The sequence below is a fragment of the Nomascus leucogenys genome, chromosome 18 (genome assembly GCF_006542625.1).
Source record: "Nomascus leucogenys isolate Asia chromosome 18, Asia_NLE_v1, whole genome shotgun sequence".
In the NCBI taxonomy this organism is placed as follows: domain Eukaryota; kingdom Metazoa; phylum Chordata; class Mammalia; order Primates; family Hylobatidae; genus Nomascus; species Nomascus leucogenys.
The window spans coordinates 43954336-43970050 of NC_044398.1; the positions used below are offsets into that span (position 1 = coordinate 43954336).

Here is a 15715-nt window from a genome sequence, read left to right on the forward strand (position 1 = left end):
TGATGCCTCCAGCAACTTCACTTCCTCTCCTCCCTCTGTCCCCACTCTTGGGACTGTCACTCTGAGGCCCACCTCAAACTGCAAGGAGTACAGCAGAGAAGGGACAAAGGCCAGGCTGGCCTCCGTCCCCACTCACTCCCCAATGAGCCATTGAGCTCCGCCCAGACCATGAGTACCAGCTGCTCTCTGACTGGCTTCACGTCTCCCGAGGGAGGCAGATGGAGGGAGGCCGGCCTTCGCCTTTAAGAGCACTCTCCTGCCACCCCTCCCTTTCCCCAGAGGCAAGCTTCATCAGGCAGGAGCCAGAGGCCAGAGAGAGAGCGTGCAGCTCCAGGTACAGCCTCCCCCAGCTCCCTGGCCCTGGGGGTGGGCGCCTTCCTTCTCCCACACTGGTTATGCCCTGCTGCTGAGTCCTCCCCAGCCTGGCAGGATGGACAGACACCCCTAGGAAAGGGAATAAAGCTGGAGTTAGGGATGAATGACATGGGGCTTTGCAGAGAGGGACAGGGAGTGGTAAGGGGAAGGGACGCTGGCCATGGACTGCTGGCCTCCTGGACTGGGCTGCGTGATAGAGGGTGAAGGAGGTGATTAAGCAGGGGAAAGAATACAGGTCTTTTCCTGGCTTCTTCCGCTTGATAGTTTTGTGACTTTGGGCAAGTGACAAAACAACCCTACAATATTGGTGATCCTACCTTGTACCTTGCATGTGCCAGGCCCCAGGAGTGAGGCTGGAAGCTGAGAAATGACTCACACTCAGGCCTCTACTGACTCCTCAGGGTCCAAGCCAGAGCCCTCCAAGAGGGCCAGCAAGCAGCCAACCCAGTTGCCTCCCCTGAGCCTCAGTTTCTCCAACCAAGGAGCCAGGGTGGGCCTTGATCTATCTCCAGACCACATAGGGGCCTGAGGTCTTTCTTGGGGAAGGGGTTGGCCCAAAGACCACACTGGCAGAAGTCCCAAGGTGCTGAGGCCCCCATCCAGAACACGCTGTCTCTGGGGTACAGGCTGAACATGCCACACGTGCTTCCCCCTCCCTGCCCCTCCTGGCCCTGTGTCTAGCAGCTGAGCAAATGGCGTCTCCTCCCTTCTCCCTGCCCCCTGCCATTCCTGCACAAAGGGCACGGGGCCTGGCGTGTGGCACTGGCAGCTGGAGCTTTCCATGCTGCCGTCAAGTTTTCCAGAGCACAAATAAGACAGGAGAGCCAGGAATAACTGGCTGGGCCCCCAGAGGGTCTGGAGGGGATGGGCCTGCCTCAGACCTGCTTTCAGACCCTATGCCAAGGGGTGCAGGCAGAGGGCCAGCTGCCCAGGACCAGGGCTTTGGGAGGCTTCTGTGGCCATTGGGAGCCCATTATCTGGCATGCATCCTGTAGGAATCAGCCCAGGCTCCAGTGTGACCTGGGTCCACTCCTTGTGTGACCTTGGAGAAGTCACTTAACCTCCCTGAGCTTTGTCTCCTGCGGGCCCAGGTGGCAGCTCCTCAGGATCCCAGGGAGTGAAGGGCCCATACTGAGGTTGGCTATGCCCAGAGCTGCTGCTATGATGATCGCTTTTATGGCTGGACAACCCTGGGCCAGTCACAGACCAGCTAGAGGCTCAGCTCAAGCCAAGGCACTTCCAGGGCCCCACACTGGATAAAGCACAACCCCAGAATCCTGGGCAGGCACCACATGGCAGCAAAGCCCCTGCCCAAGGGAGCTCAGCCCCTGGTCTGCTGAGCAAGAGGATGGGTACCACTGGGCAGGAAGAGCGAGTGTCTACGCTCTCCAGAGGACACAGGAGCAAGGAGACCAGAGCATTCTCACCAACCTGGCCAGTCCCCCTTCCTCCCCCCGGGGGGTGCTGGGTGCCGGACACCCCTCCCCAGGGGCTATATTAGCTGTGTGAGTCACGGTGGACCGGCTGGGAGGCCACGGGCGGGCGGGCACAGTGTAGGGTTACAGTCCATTTATGGGCGCAGCCGAGGGCAGATATCAGTGTCGATGGCATTCGCTCCCAGCTATTCTTAGGAGCCTCTCAAGAGCTCCACGCAGCCTGGCTGGGCAGCAAGGGACAGAGCAGGCAAGGCTGGGGGGCAGGGGCAGGGGCAGAGGTGTGGACCGGGCAGGTGGAGTGCCTGAGTGCCCTCTCACTCAACCCTCTCTACCCTTTGTCTGCAGAGGCGGCCGCTGACAGCACCAGCATGTCTTACAGTGTGACCCTGACTGGGCCCGGGCCCTGGGGCTTCCGTCTGCAGGGGGGCAAGGACTTCAACATGCCCCTCACTATCTCCCGGGTGAGTGCACCCTGCCACAGCCTGGCACCCGACGGGGTGGGCATGCTTGGAGGAGGGTGTGTGTGTCCGTATGTCTGCCTGTCCTTTCTGAGCCTCTCAGAAAGCAGAGCATGCCCCATCCGCTGGGACTGGCCTGGTCCTCTGGTCTCAGCCACAGCTGTTTGCTCACCGGAGCCCGCCGGCCTGTTATGCATGTGAGACATCATGAGCAGGTGGTAGGTGTTTTTAGCAGAGAAGAAAATGCTGAGTTTTCAGGCAGTCAGGCAAGCAGGCAGGCAGGTAGCTGGACAGAGAGTACAGTGCCTTCCTGGTCCCTTTACTGTTAGAGTGGGCTCAGGGTGCCCCCAAGCCTTGAGCATCTCCCTAGATGTGGGCAGCTGCTTTGGGAAGGGAGCATTCCCAGCATGGAGAGGGCAGGTGATGGGCAGTTGGATAGATGGACAGACAGACGGTTGACCTTGGCTGCCCAGCTGTCAGAGTGTGGGGCTGGGCTGGACTGAGTACTGGGCACCCGCTCCATCCCAAACTTGAGACATCAAGACCCTGGCTCATGGAGCTGGACACTCCTCCCCATTCACCGTGGCTGCTTTTTCTGTCTCACATTTTGTTCCCCACAAGCGCTGGGGCCTGGTGAGATGGCCCCCTGTCCTGCAGTGTCTGTGATGGGGAGCAGCATGGCCTGATGCAGATGACACAGAACATCAGGGGTTGTCTGAGTAACTCTACTGCCTGGCTGGAGACAGCAACACCAGAGAGGCAGAAAGTTAGCCATGCTACCGAGGAAGCACTCCAGGAGCAGGGACTGATGGGGGAACAGCCCCTAGACTGTAGTAGGCACTCCGTCAGTATCTGCCAAACAAAGACACTCCCCAGCAAGGCACTGGTAGACCCAGGGCTGAAGGCCACAAGGCTCAGGGTGAACTGTGAGGCATACAGGGCAAGGACAACCCTGCCTGGTGGCTGAGCCCCTGGCCGTGCTGTTCTGGGCACAAGACACGAGGGGGAGGCCCCCAGGCTGTCACTGGAGGGTGGTGGGTAGACAGGGGTATCTGGGCTATTGCCTACCGGGGGAACAAGGGGACAGTTTCTTCTCTGGGGCCTTAGGGACTTGCCTTGGGCCTGGGGGCTGGAGGAAGGGGTTGGAGGGGAAGCACTGAAGTGGGCAAGGCCTGAAGGGGCTTGGCAGAGGGGCCAGGGAGCCTGGACAGCGGGTCAGGAGCCAACACCCCCACTGGAGGAGTAGTCTCTGTTTTTGTTCCATGGGTACTTGGGGCGACCCCAGAAGTAGAAGCCCCATCCAGGGATGCCGTGAGAGGCTTATAATAACCATAGAGGCCACATGCTTCTAGAGGGGGTGCTGGCCTGGCTCTGGCACAGGGAACAGGCCCTGCCCTCCATCCTTCAGTTGGAGATGTGGCTTATTCTAACCCGGAGACTCCACCCCTCCAGATCTACTGCCCTGGAGATCACAGGGTCCTGGACACCCACAGCCTTGCACACTTTGCATGAGGTGGCGATCTGTGGGCATGTGAGCCCCAGTGGATTTCCCACTGCTCTTTCCCACGGCTCCCCACCCCCATGCTTGCAGGACTCCTTCCTGTATAAGGTGGAGCCTCTGTGTGCTCTCTCATGGGCCCTGTGGCCTCCCCTGCCTGGGACTGAGCCCACATCTCCCTCAGCTCCACCATCTCGAGGCCTCCTGCTGGTGCTCCCTGCCCTAACCCTACGGGTGCAAATTGGCCACTGGGCTCAGTGGCACTCAGGATAGCCAATGACCTCACCCAGGGTCTATGTGCCACCTGGCCCTGGCCAGCCAGGGGCTTAAATGGCAGCCCAGAAGCCTTAAGCTAGATAGCAGGAGGAATGTCCTTACTCCGGGGAGGGGGTATGCAGGGATGTGCTGGATCCAATGACTGGGGGGATTTTTAAAAATAGAACCCGAAGCTCAGGCAGGGCATTGGGGGATGGGCATGATATGGCCTCTCGGCTTCCTTTAGGGGCATACCCCAAATCACCTAAGCCGTGGAGCAGGCTGGACTGGGTACTGGAGCCTTCCCCAGGGCTTGGAGCCTCCTGAGAAATTTTGGTGGTAGGCTGCTGATAGCCTGGGCTTGTGTCCTGGTTCAGTGCCGCTGGCAGGGCAGGCCTTGTGGACACAGCCCTGCCATCCCACCAGGGCTGTAGGATTTACTGCCGGGGCTCGCAGGGCCCTTCTGCACCAGGGACATCCCCCTACTGGGGAGGCACAGCCAGAGCTCTCTGGAGGAACCCCACTCCCACCCCAGCCAGGACCTGAGCCTGTGCCGTAGGGTACCAGAGGCAAGAGTGTGTGACCCTGTGGGGTGGGCAGGCAGGTGAGGCTGGGATCGTTACCTCGCTTCAGAGCCTGGCAAACTGAGGCTCGAGTTTGCTCACAGGACAGGGATGGCCATGGGTGGATCTCCTGTACCCTGTCACCCCTAACTCCCATGCTGGCCTGCTCATCCCTCTAACTGGGACTAATAGAGAGGCACTGGGGAGGGCCTGTCCCCTCTCAGCTGCAGGTGTGTGCTGCAGCTCCTCCTGGAAGGACACAGGCCACCTGCAGTCTGGGTGATGGCTCCCGGGGGCTCATGGCAGCAACCTTGGGGCAGCAGCAGCCCCTCAAGGCCTCCCTTCAGAGGGTCTCCGCTTGCGGACCCACAGAGAAGGGGGTTCAAGAGGGAGACTGGGAAAGGAGGGTGGTGGGGAAATGCCTTTATTTATCCTGGACAGGTGTGGCTGGGCCTGCAACATGAGCTGCCCTTTCACCCCACCCCAGCCAGTTCTCCAGGAAGTAGGGAAGGGGGAGCAGCCCAGAGAGGGAGCAGCTCCAAAGGCCTCTGCCCTGGCAGCTGGCCAGAGGCTGGGGCCATGGTCTGGGGTCTCACCTCTTCATGCCTCTCATGCCCCAGCCTTGGGGAAGAGCAGTATGCTTTGTTAGGCTCTGCTGCTCTCAGCTGTGTCGCCTCAGAAGTCTGTTTACCTGCTCAGCCTCAGTTTTTCTCACCCTTAAAATGGGGATAGCAGGCCGGACGCGGTGCCTCATGCCTGTAATCCCAGCACTTTGGGAGGCCGAGGGGGCAGACCACTTGAGGTCAGGAGTTTGAGACCAGCCTGGCCAACATGGTGAAACCCTGTCTCCACTAAAAATACAAAAATTAGCCAGGTGTGGTGGCGCATGCCTGTGATCCCAGCTACTCAGGAGGCTGAGGCAGGAGAATAGCTTGAACCCAGGAGGCAGAGGCTGCAGTGAGCTGAGATCGCACCACTGCACTCCAGTCTGGGGGGACAGAATGAGACTCCATCTTAAAAATAAATAAATAAATAAACAAATAAAATGATGCCTTCCACATCTGTGAGAGCTCTTTCTAACAGGCACTTGTGAAAACTTTCCACCTGTTGTCTACCGGGACTGGTTGTGAGACTGGTGGAGTCGGGGGCTGAGCCTGGGCCCGGGAGGGGTCTGCCTGTCTACTAGAAGCCCTCTGTTCCTAGGGCCTCAGCCACCCCGCCTGCAGGCTCACCTGGAGCACCAGCTCAGAGGCCTCTTCTCTATGGATTTCGGTTCCAGTATTTATCAGACTCTCCCAGCTGTGGTGGGAACATGCTGAGGACAGGGTCTCTGGGGAGAGGAAGGGGGACAGGCTGAGACTATTCTGGGGTAGCTGTGCCGGCAATTCCTGGAATTTCGGGGCCACTGGAGCACGCAGTGCTGTTTCTTGGGCAGCTCTTAGCAGTGCTGACAGGCCATGCTGTTTATAGCTGCACTGAAGGTCAGGCAAGCCTCCGAGGGCTTCTGTGGGGCTGGCAGGGGCCTCCCCGCAACATCCATCTATCAACAAGGGAAGATAAGCAGCCAGAGGCTCAGAGGCTCACAGCTGGGGAATGCATTCTTAGAGGTCCCCAAGGCCAGGTCCTCCCTGCCGCTCAGAACTGCATTTAACTCTGTTAGTCATCCAAAAGGAGAGCACATGAGGCTGGTTGGGTCCTGGGGAATGAATTGGACCCTTGGAGGCCCCCAGGCCAGGACATGTGCAAGGGCAGGTGCATGAGCAGCCCCAGGGCTCCAGGGCTATAGGTATTGTGGGGTAGCCAGTGTCAGGACTGCAGGGCTGTCTGAGAAAGGCTGGGCCAGGCTCTGCTGGGGGCTAGCCCCCCAATTCCCTGAGTCTCCTTACCTTTCTACATGGTCCCCTCTCATCCAGAGGCTGCCCCTGACTGCAAAGACCCTCCCCCACACCGAGCCCTCCCACCCCCAAACACAGCTTTGGCACCCCTTTGGGACCAGGCTCCACCTCTGCCCAGGAACCATCCTTGGACACAAGAATGGGCCTTGCTGGGGGCCCTTGAGAGCCAGTGCCCATGAGGGCATTTTACTGGCCACACCCAAGACCCAAGTGGAACTGTGGACCTGGACAGGAGGAGGAGAGGCAGGAGAGACTCAAGAGACACTTGAGGAAAGCCAGGGGAGGTGTGGTCAGCTAGAGGGGGGCAGTGACCCGTGGCTTTGGACACAGAAGGTCACTGATATGCGTGGAATAGTGGGGCCAAAGGCAGACAGCTGTGTGTGAGCAGGTGGGAGGCAGTGGCAGTGGGGGCGGGATGTACGGGTCACTTGTTGGAGGAGTCTGGAGGTACAGAAAGGAGACATGACAGGAGCCAGTTGGAGCCACCCAGGCAGGCAGGGAGAGGCTTTTTGAGCATTGAGGAGACTCCAGCTTATTTATCGGCCAGGGTGGAGTTGGGGAGTGGGACCATGGGGAGACAGAAGGTTCCAGTGAGAGGGTGAGCATGAGCAAAGCCCCAGGGGAGGCCAGATGGGAAGGCAGCAGAGCAGGACAAGACAGTAATTTAATCATACAATGAAAATGCACTTTGTCCCACCTGCCCCAACCCAGGCAGGCAGCCTGGGAGTGTGGGAATAGGGAGCTGCTGAAACTTGCACCCTTCCTACTTATCTGCCACCTGCCCCAGCCTCCATCCACCACATCTACACTGGCAGATCTAGAAGAGGAGGAAGGCAGGGGCCTGCCTGGTTTGAACACTGGGAGTGAATGATGGCCAGAAACGTCTGCAGAGCCCAGCTGCTCTCTCTGCTGCCAGGGAACTGGGGAAATAGGAGTCGATGGCATGGGTGCGTCTGAAGCCTCACTGGCGCCTTCTTTCCCTGGGCCCTGGACAGAACTTTCCTCCCCTCCCCCCAACACCCAGGCCCCTCTAGGGACAGCAGGCTGGCTCAGAACTGGTCAGTCAGGGCTGGCTCCTCAAGCTCCACCCTCTGCCAGCTGTGGATCTTGTTTCCTGTGGAGCCCGGGGATGCAGCCAGCCAGCCTCACACCTTCTGGGGGTAGCAGATGGGGTCAGCACTGTGCCTCCTGGATTTGGAGTTTTCCTGAAACTCTCTCAGCTCTGCACCCTCCTTACATAATTCCCTGTTTAACGACATAATCCTCACAACAATCCGAGAAAGGCACTGTCATTCTCTTGACACTGGAGGGCTTGGAGGCTGGCACCGAAGTCAGGGGCCCAGCCCATACTGGCACCTGTGCTACTCCTTTGCTGCCTCCCTGCCCCCAGCCCCCAGCACTCACAAGTGGCTCTGGCACCAGCTCTCCCTGGGCTGCCCTTGGAGGTGCCCTAAGACCTTGGCCCAGCAAGGCAGAAGGGCTCCTGGGGGCAGGGGGCTGATCTTGGCCTCCAAATGCCTGCAGCCTTTCTTAGGGGCTTTGGAGACAGGAGCTCGGTGCCCCACCCTGAGGCCATTCTAGGCTGCGCCCAGGGTTGGGTTTCCAGGGTTTAGAGGGGCCCATTGGTGGGAGAAGACTGAAATGTGACGTGGGAATGAAACGCTCATTCAAGGGAGGCATTTAAATGCTCAAAGGCAGATAGAAAGATTAAAAAGAAAAAAACCACAGCTCCAAGGATTTGGGTGCTTTGGGCCCTTTCTGAAATACAGAAAGGAAAGAGGAGGATGGAGTCAGACAAGAGAGACGTGGAAGCATCGTGCCCGGAATGCACTCTCCGTGAGCCCTGGGCTCTGGGCAAGGGTCTGAGGGTGCCCCCCTCCAACCCACCCAGGCAGGCTGCTCCTGAGGTGGGGTGAAGGCATACGATGGCTCTTGGTCATCCATAGGGTCCCTGCCTCCATCCTGCCTGGAGCACCTCACTAGAGGAGGATATCAGCACCCCCAGCCCCCACCCTGAGGGATGTTGGACCCTACTCAGGGCAGCCAAAGGCCAGGCCAGCTGAGCCCTGACAAGCAGACACAGCTGCTGGGGAGAGGCACTGGGCAGGGGATCCAGCTCAGCCACTTCCCTCTGGTCAGAGGCTTGGCTACTGACCAGACCCCAGGAGGCTGAGCTCTCCCTTGGGAGCAAGCATAACCCTGGCCCATACCTGAGGATGAGGGAGAGCCAGGCAGGTCCAGGTGAGGGGAAGCGAGGAGACCTGGCGAGGAGGGCTGGTGCCAGCTGACCCATGCCTGTGGGAGAAAGATGTCTCTGAGGCGGCTCCAGAGGGATGACAGTCCGATAGCCCTGCAGAGGGCCCCTCTGATCTGGCCCCGGCCTCTCTTGAATATCATTCTGGTGTCCTTGCTCATGCCATCATCATGATCTTTTGGACACAACTCCCATCTTTCCTGTCAGCGTCTCCGCTGTGACCGAGGGCACGGCTCTTCTGCATGGGGTCTGCAATGACCCAGCCCTGCAGGGGGACGACCCCTTCTCTGTAGGTGGGCATTTGAGAGTGCCCTGCCATGAGACAGCCTTGCTGTGGGGGTGTCCTGCTGTGGGGGAGCCCCATGGGCAGTTCAGTAGGACAGAACAGACATTGCAAAATTCGCCCTGGAAAGAAGTATGCTGGTGCCTGCAACTTTCTTTGAAATGCCCGGCAAATGAGATGGATTGATGGATGTGGAGGGATGGAGTGTGATAAAGCAAAGCGAGTGAAATGCTGTGGCAGAGCCATGGTGGCGGGTGTTCAGGTGTGCACTTTAGAATGTTTTCTACTTTCTCTGCCTAGAAATCTGTCAAAATGTCCATAATAAAATGTTGGGGATCACATAGAGGAGTAGGGAAAGTTGATTTTCTGTAGGACAGGCCTGGCTGGGCAGCTCAACTTGCCCCCAGGAGTCCCCTCTCAGTCTAGAAAACTCTTTTGCTTTCCTTCGCTGATGTTGGTTTTTACCCTTTGTTTACCTCTACATTCAATGCAGCAACACACTCCTGTCATTAATAGAGGCTATGGCAGTGAGTTTGGGGTAAGGGCTATGTGTATTTTGAGAAATCTCAAGGAGCTCTAAGATGCCCCTGCAGAGCCTGGAGGGCAGGCTGGACTTTGCAAAGCAGATGCTGTGGCTTCCTGGCAGTCCAGGCGCCTCTGTTTCTGTATTGTCCTTTCCTGTCTCTGCAGATTCCAGGGCAGGGGAAGGGTCGCTGTGGGCACAAGGTGTCCAGTATTTTAAGAGGGGACCACAGGCTGGGTGTGGTGGCTCATGTCTGTAATCCCAGCACTTTGGGAGGCGGAGGCAGGCGAATCACTTGAGGTCAGGAGTTGAAGACCAGCCTGGCCAACATGGTAAAACCCCATTTCTACTAAAAATACAAAAATTAGCCGGGCATGGTGGCATGCGTTTGTGGTCCCAGCTATTGGGGAGACTGAGGCAGAAGAATCGCTTGAACCCGGGAGGCAGAGGTTGCAGTGAGCCAAGATCACGCCATTGCACTCCAGCCTGGGCAACAGAGCAAGACCCTGTCTCAAAAAAAAGAAAAAAGAAAAAAAAAAGAGGGCATCATAGCCCCTAGGGCTGAAATGGCAGGTTCACAGCAATTGGAGAGGGCTGTCCTGGTCTTGCTGTTATCACCCACGTGGTGTAGGGCAGTGTTTCTGTGACCCGTAATGTGGTCATGCAGAAACAACTCAGTTCCTGGGCTGCATCTGCAGAGCCCATCTGGGAATGGGCTGGACATTGGTGACTGGTGACTGCAGGGCATCCTGGTTTGGAAGGGGCTTCCCTGTGAGGGGACTGGCAGGAGCTTCCACCCATGTCTGTAAGCCCAGGGCCTGGCCAGAGGCCCACCCAGGCTTGGCACCTGGGGCAAGGGACTATCCCCAGAGCCTCTCTGGGCTCCTTCTAGGATGGTTCTCGGGCCTTGGCCTGAATCTAGCTTCTGCCAACACCAGGAGCTGGCTTGGTTCTTGGGTTATAGCCAGGAAGGTGACTGGGATGTGCCCAAAGAAGCCCAGAGGACTGGCTGGTGGGCATGTTTGGGAGGCAAAGCCAAGGAACACTTCCAACCACAGCTTGTGGGGGGTGGGGTCCAGAGCCTCCTCTTTCCTGTGATGTCCCTGAAGGCCAGGCCTGCATGGCACTCCTCATGATGTCGTGGGGGTTGGGGACCTCCAACATGGTGTAGTGGGAGTCAGGTCATAAAGCCATTCTATGTGATATTAGCAGGGGCCAGCCCATTCCATGTGATGTCACAAGGGGTACAGCCAGAGTCTCTGGCATTCCATGAGGTATCTTTAGGGGTGGGGCTGCTAATGTCACTAGGGGCCAGCCATCAAGCCACTTTAGGTGACATCATTAGAACCTCGAGAATTTTGCCTCTCATGTGATATTACTGTGGGCAGGGCCGCCACAGCATTCAGTGTGCTATTACCGGAGGCCGGGGGTGTAGAATTTGGCATCGTGGATGATGTCCCGAGAGTGCAGTCAGAGCCATGATGACATCTCAAGTAATGTCCCAGGAGGTGTGGCCTTCCTGAGATCCCATGGGGAATTCCCAGGATGGAGTTGAAGTGGCATTCTGTGTGGTTACACTGGAGATGGGGCCTCCAGACTGTAACATTCCGTGGTGTTATCCGGGCTCAGGGTTTAGGAACTGGCCCCCACAACTGCACCCTGCCTTCTGGAGATATGATATCAACTACAGAACCCTAAGCTCTGCCCCATTTCCCAGCTCAGTTTGCTCACCCAGGCAGGGTTGTCAGCTACCTCACTCTCTCCACATCTGCCAGGTAGCACAAAGCACCTGGCACTAAGATGTTTTTGAGTGGGTGCATTTATTCTGCCCTTCAGCCTGGCAGTGTCTCTAGGATGCTGCTGTGTCTTAGCTGCTGCGTCTCCCTTTTCTCCTGGAGTCTGAAAAGTGCTCCATAGCTTTGCAGGGTGCAGGGGTTATAAGAGGCTAACCAAGGTTACAAATAGCCTGCAGTTTTTTGTTTGTTTGTTTGTTTTTAGACAGAGTCTCGCTCTGTCGCCCAGGCTGAAGTGCAGTGGCATGATCTGAGCTCACTGCAACCTCAGCCTCCTGGGTTCAATCAAGCATTCAAGTGATTCTCCTGCTTCAGCCTCCCGAGTAGCTGGGACTACAGGCACACGCCACTATGTCTAGCTAATTTTTTTGTAATTTTGGTGCAGACAGGGTTTCACCATGTTAGCCAGGCTGACCTCAGGTGATCTGACTGCCTCAGCCTCCCAAAGTGCTGGGATTACAGGCATGAACCACCATACCTGGCCGCCTTTTTTTTTTTTTTTTAAAAGACCGAGTCTCGCTCTGTCACCCAGGCTGGAGTGCAGTGGCACAATCTCGGCTCACAGCAACCTCCGCCTCCTGGGTTCAAGCAGTTCTCCTGCCTCAGCCTCCCAAGTAGCTGGAACTACAGGCACCCACCACCACACATGGCTAATTTTTGTATTTTTAGTAGAGATAGGGTTTCACCATATTGGCCAGGCTGGTCTCAAACTCCTGACCTTGTGATCCACCCACCTCGGCCTCCAAAATGCTGGGATTACAGGCGTGAGCCACCACACCCAGCAGACGCCTGCAAATTTTTAAGAGACAGGGTCTCCCTCTGTCACCCATGCTGGAGTTCAGTGGTGAGCGATCATAGCTCATTGTAACCTCAAACTCCTAGGCTGGAGTGACCCTCTCACCTGCCTCCTGAGTAACTAGAACTATAGCCACGTGCCACCACACCCTGCCAAATATTTTTATTTTTGTAGAAACAGGGTCTGGGCTCTGTTGCCCGGGCTGGCCTCAAACTCCTGGCCTCAAGCAATTCTCCTTCCTCAGCCTCCCAAAGTGCTGGGATTATAGGCATGAGCCACCATGTCCAGTAGCCTCCAAACTTTAATGGCTCAGAACAACAAAAGTTTCTCATTCATGCAGTATCCAATACAGTGCTCCTTGATCATTTCTCCTCCTCTCCATGCCCTGCATTGGAGTGTGCAGGCAGAGAGTGTGCAGAATCACAAGGATGATTGCTAGAAGCAGACCTGGAAGGAGCATACATTGCTTCCACCCTCATTCAATTGGCCAGAGCTAGTCCCAAGGCTGCAGTCAGACACAAAGCTCTAAGCAATGTGGTAGTCATGTGCCAGAAAGAGGAACTAGGCTTGGTTAGCAGCTGGCACTGGCCGTAGCGAATGAAAAACAAAATGACGGCTTCTGCTGAATACTCCTGGGTGACTCTTCCCCAAGGACTGGCCCTTCCTCAGGACCACCTTTCTTATGCTCACCCCCCACCTCCGCTATCCAATCAGATCACACCAGGCAGCAAGGCAGCCCAGTCCCAGCTCAGCCAGGGTGACCTCGTGGTGGCCATTGACGGCGTCAACACAGACACCATGACCCACCTGGAAGCCCAGAACAAGATCAAGTCTGCCAGCTACAACTTGAGCCTCACCCTGCAGAAGTAGGTGGCAGCTCTCCAGAGCAGGGGGCGGAGGCTTGGGTGTGGGCATGGGGCAGGGGCCAAAAGAGGGATTGTCCCATAGCAATTGAGTGGGCCCAGCCCTGGGCTACAAAACTGTGCAGGAAGATAAGGACAGCCCTGGGCCAGAGGAATGACCAGGCCCAAGTCACTGTCAAGCACCTAGAGGCAGACATTACTGCCTCACTTTACAGCTAAGGCTGAGAGGGTGGTCCTGGTGCTGCCCGTACGTGGGCCGTTGGTCCTGGAAGGCAGGTCTTCCCTGCTTCCACTTTGCCCAGGCAGCCCCCAGTGACATAGCAGGGGCCCATGGATGCTGACCAAAATGCCCAGGGGCCATGACTTCTCCATCCTCGTAGGGCCCAGGGCCTTCTTGGGGAGATCCAGCCCATGGGGTGGACAGTGGATCTTGGGCCCTCTGACTCAGCTATCTCTGAGAGCTGACTCCAGCTCTCTCTTGCTCTCTCCTTACCAGCCCTGCCCAAGCAGGAGCTTCTGGCCCCAGGGGCAACTTCCTCACCTGGTCTCATTTCTGGTTTCTACAGATCGAAGCGTCCCATTCCCATCTCCACGACAGCACCTCCAGTCCAGACCCCTCTGCCAGTGATTCCCCACCAGAAGGTAGGTGCTGACTGTGGCGGCGGGGTACACTCAGCCCTGGTTCCTGGAGTGCTGGCCCTGGCCAGCCTGCCTGGCCCTTGGCTGGCCCAACTGGGATGAGGCCGTGGGATCGGCCGTGGGATCAGCCCTGCCCCATCCCTGCCCCTGCTGCGGCTGACCTTGGGGAAGTGAGGCAGCCCCTCGGGAGAGACTTTCAAGCCCCTCTTGAACACTGGATGTGGGAATGAATGCCTGCCTGGGTGCAAGCCACCTCCGCTATGCCTCGTGGCTGGGCTGATAGGAAGCCAGCTTGGGCAGCAGTGTTCCCAGGAGAGGGGTCACCCTCCCAGCCAGGCAGGGGACGAGAGTCCAGGCTCTGACCCTCATTTGCCGAGGGGGCCGCAGCTGGGTGACTGCGGCTGAGGCCCAGCTTGAGGAGGACCTCCAGGTGTGGAGGGGCCTGCTGGCCTCAGGCTTTCCCCTACCCAGATCTCTCCCTCTGGTTTCCACTTCCCCACCTGCCCCTCCCAAGTGCCTGCCCCTGTAGCCCTTAGACGTGCTGGCAATGGCAGGCACGGGGGAGAAGGGAGGCCAAGCCCTGGCTCCAGACCTCACCACTGCCTGGGCCCTTCCCAAGGCCCCGCCAAGCAGCTCAACCCCCGAGGGGTCCCTGCTCAACTTCTCCCCCTATGTGAGCTGATAGTGACCCCACCTGTCCAGTGGGGCAGATTGGGCAGGGGAGCAGGGAGAGGGAAGAAAAAGAGGCTGACAGGGGTGGGGTAGGTCACAGACTGGGGAAGTGGGTGGAGGCTGCTTGGGAGATGCTTGCAGAGGTAGACTGAGGGGACCAAATGTCAGCTACCCACTTCCTCAGCTTCTCTCCTCACCTCCCCACCACCTGCCCACAGCCAGCCCAGGAGCCCCATCTCACTGGCAGTGTGGGGTCAGTGGAGCAGGAGGCTGGGCTGTGCCCACTGGGTACCCACTCTCAGGGGCAGGGGGAACAGATACAGAACAGGCCATCCCCTGACCCCTACACCCATTTCCTTGGCCCCTGGGGGCGGGAAGCTTGGCTTGGCTTCCGTGCAGGGCTTGGCATTCTGCCCAGCTGGATGCCAGCCTCAGGCCAGGCCAGGAGCCATGTGCCTGCCTGCGCCTCCGCCAGCGTCCTCCCCTCCAGGTGCTGCGCCCAGGCACTCTGGGCTTCAGGCTGCTGGGCTCGCACTAACACATCTGTTTCAGGTCCACGCAGGAGCGCTGGGACGCGTGTGGCCTCTAACCGCTCTCTTCTCTCTCCCCTGCATGGCCTACCATGTGCCAGGACCCCGCTCTGGACACGAACGGCAGCCTGGTGGCACCCAGCCCCAGCCCTGAGGCGAGGGCCAGCCCAGGCACCCCAGGCACCCCGGAGCTCAGGCCCACCTTTAGCCCTGCCTTCTCCCGGCCCTCCGCCTTCTCCTCACTCGCCGAGGCCTCTGACCCTGGTCCTCTGCGGGCCAGCCTGAGGGCCAAGACCAGCCCAGAGGGGGCCCGGGACCTACTCGGCCCGAAAGCCCTGCCGGGCTCAAGCCAGCCGAGGCAATATAACAACCCCATTGGCCTGTACTCGGCAGAGACCCTGAGGGAGATGGCTCAGATGTACCAGATGAGCCTCCGAGGGAAGGCCTCGGGTGTCGGACTCCCAGGAGGGTAGGTAACGGACATACAGCTCTCCACAGGTGGCCTGGGCCACCTGGGTCCTCGGTGCTAGGCAGAGACCTGGTCAGGTGGTCAGAGCGAGGCACTGGCCCCAATCCAGCCAGCCCCGAGCCCATGAGGCCAGCAACGATCCTGCGGCGTTTGCCATGAGCTAGGCATGCTAGCGATTTATACAACCAACCACGATGGGGTGACATGTCAGATTTTGCAGAGGAGGAAACTGAGGCTCAGAGAAGGTTAAGTCACAGTCCGTTTGTCCAGCTACCATGTGGCCGAGCCAGTCCTGAATGCAGGAGACTCTGACTTCCAACACTTTTTCACTAGGCCACCCCCCAGAACAGGACAGCACAGCCTGCAGCCTTCAAGAGCTATGCACGGGTCCCCACCCCTCTGGGAGGATGGAG

General features: G+C 58.2%; 1 protein-coding gene across 3 annotated transcripts in view; it reads left to right on the forward strand.

Moving 5' to 3' along the window:
- The first annotated feature begins 197 nt into the window (after positions 1-197).
- Positions 198-15715, forward strand: part of LDB3 (LIM domain binding 3) — a 69599-nt gene continuing 54081 nt past the window's right edge. For 2 of the 3 annotated variants that reach the window (XM_012502928.2, XM_030797949.1), the window contains exons 1-5: positions 198-334; positions 2157-2272; positions 12844-12995; positions 13559-13634; positions 14935-15302. In XM_012502928.2, the coding sequence (XP_012358382.1) occupies positions 2180-2272; positions 12844-12995; positions 13559-13634; positions 14935-15302 (689 nt within the window). In that variant the 5' untranslated portion in view covers positions 198-334; positions 2157-2179. The remainder of the gene's footprint in view (positions 335-2156; positions 2273-12843; positions 12996-13558; positions 13635-14934; positions 15303-15715) is intronic. The other variant, XM_030797950.1, reaches the window with a different exon arrangement.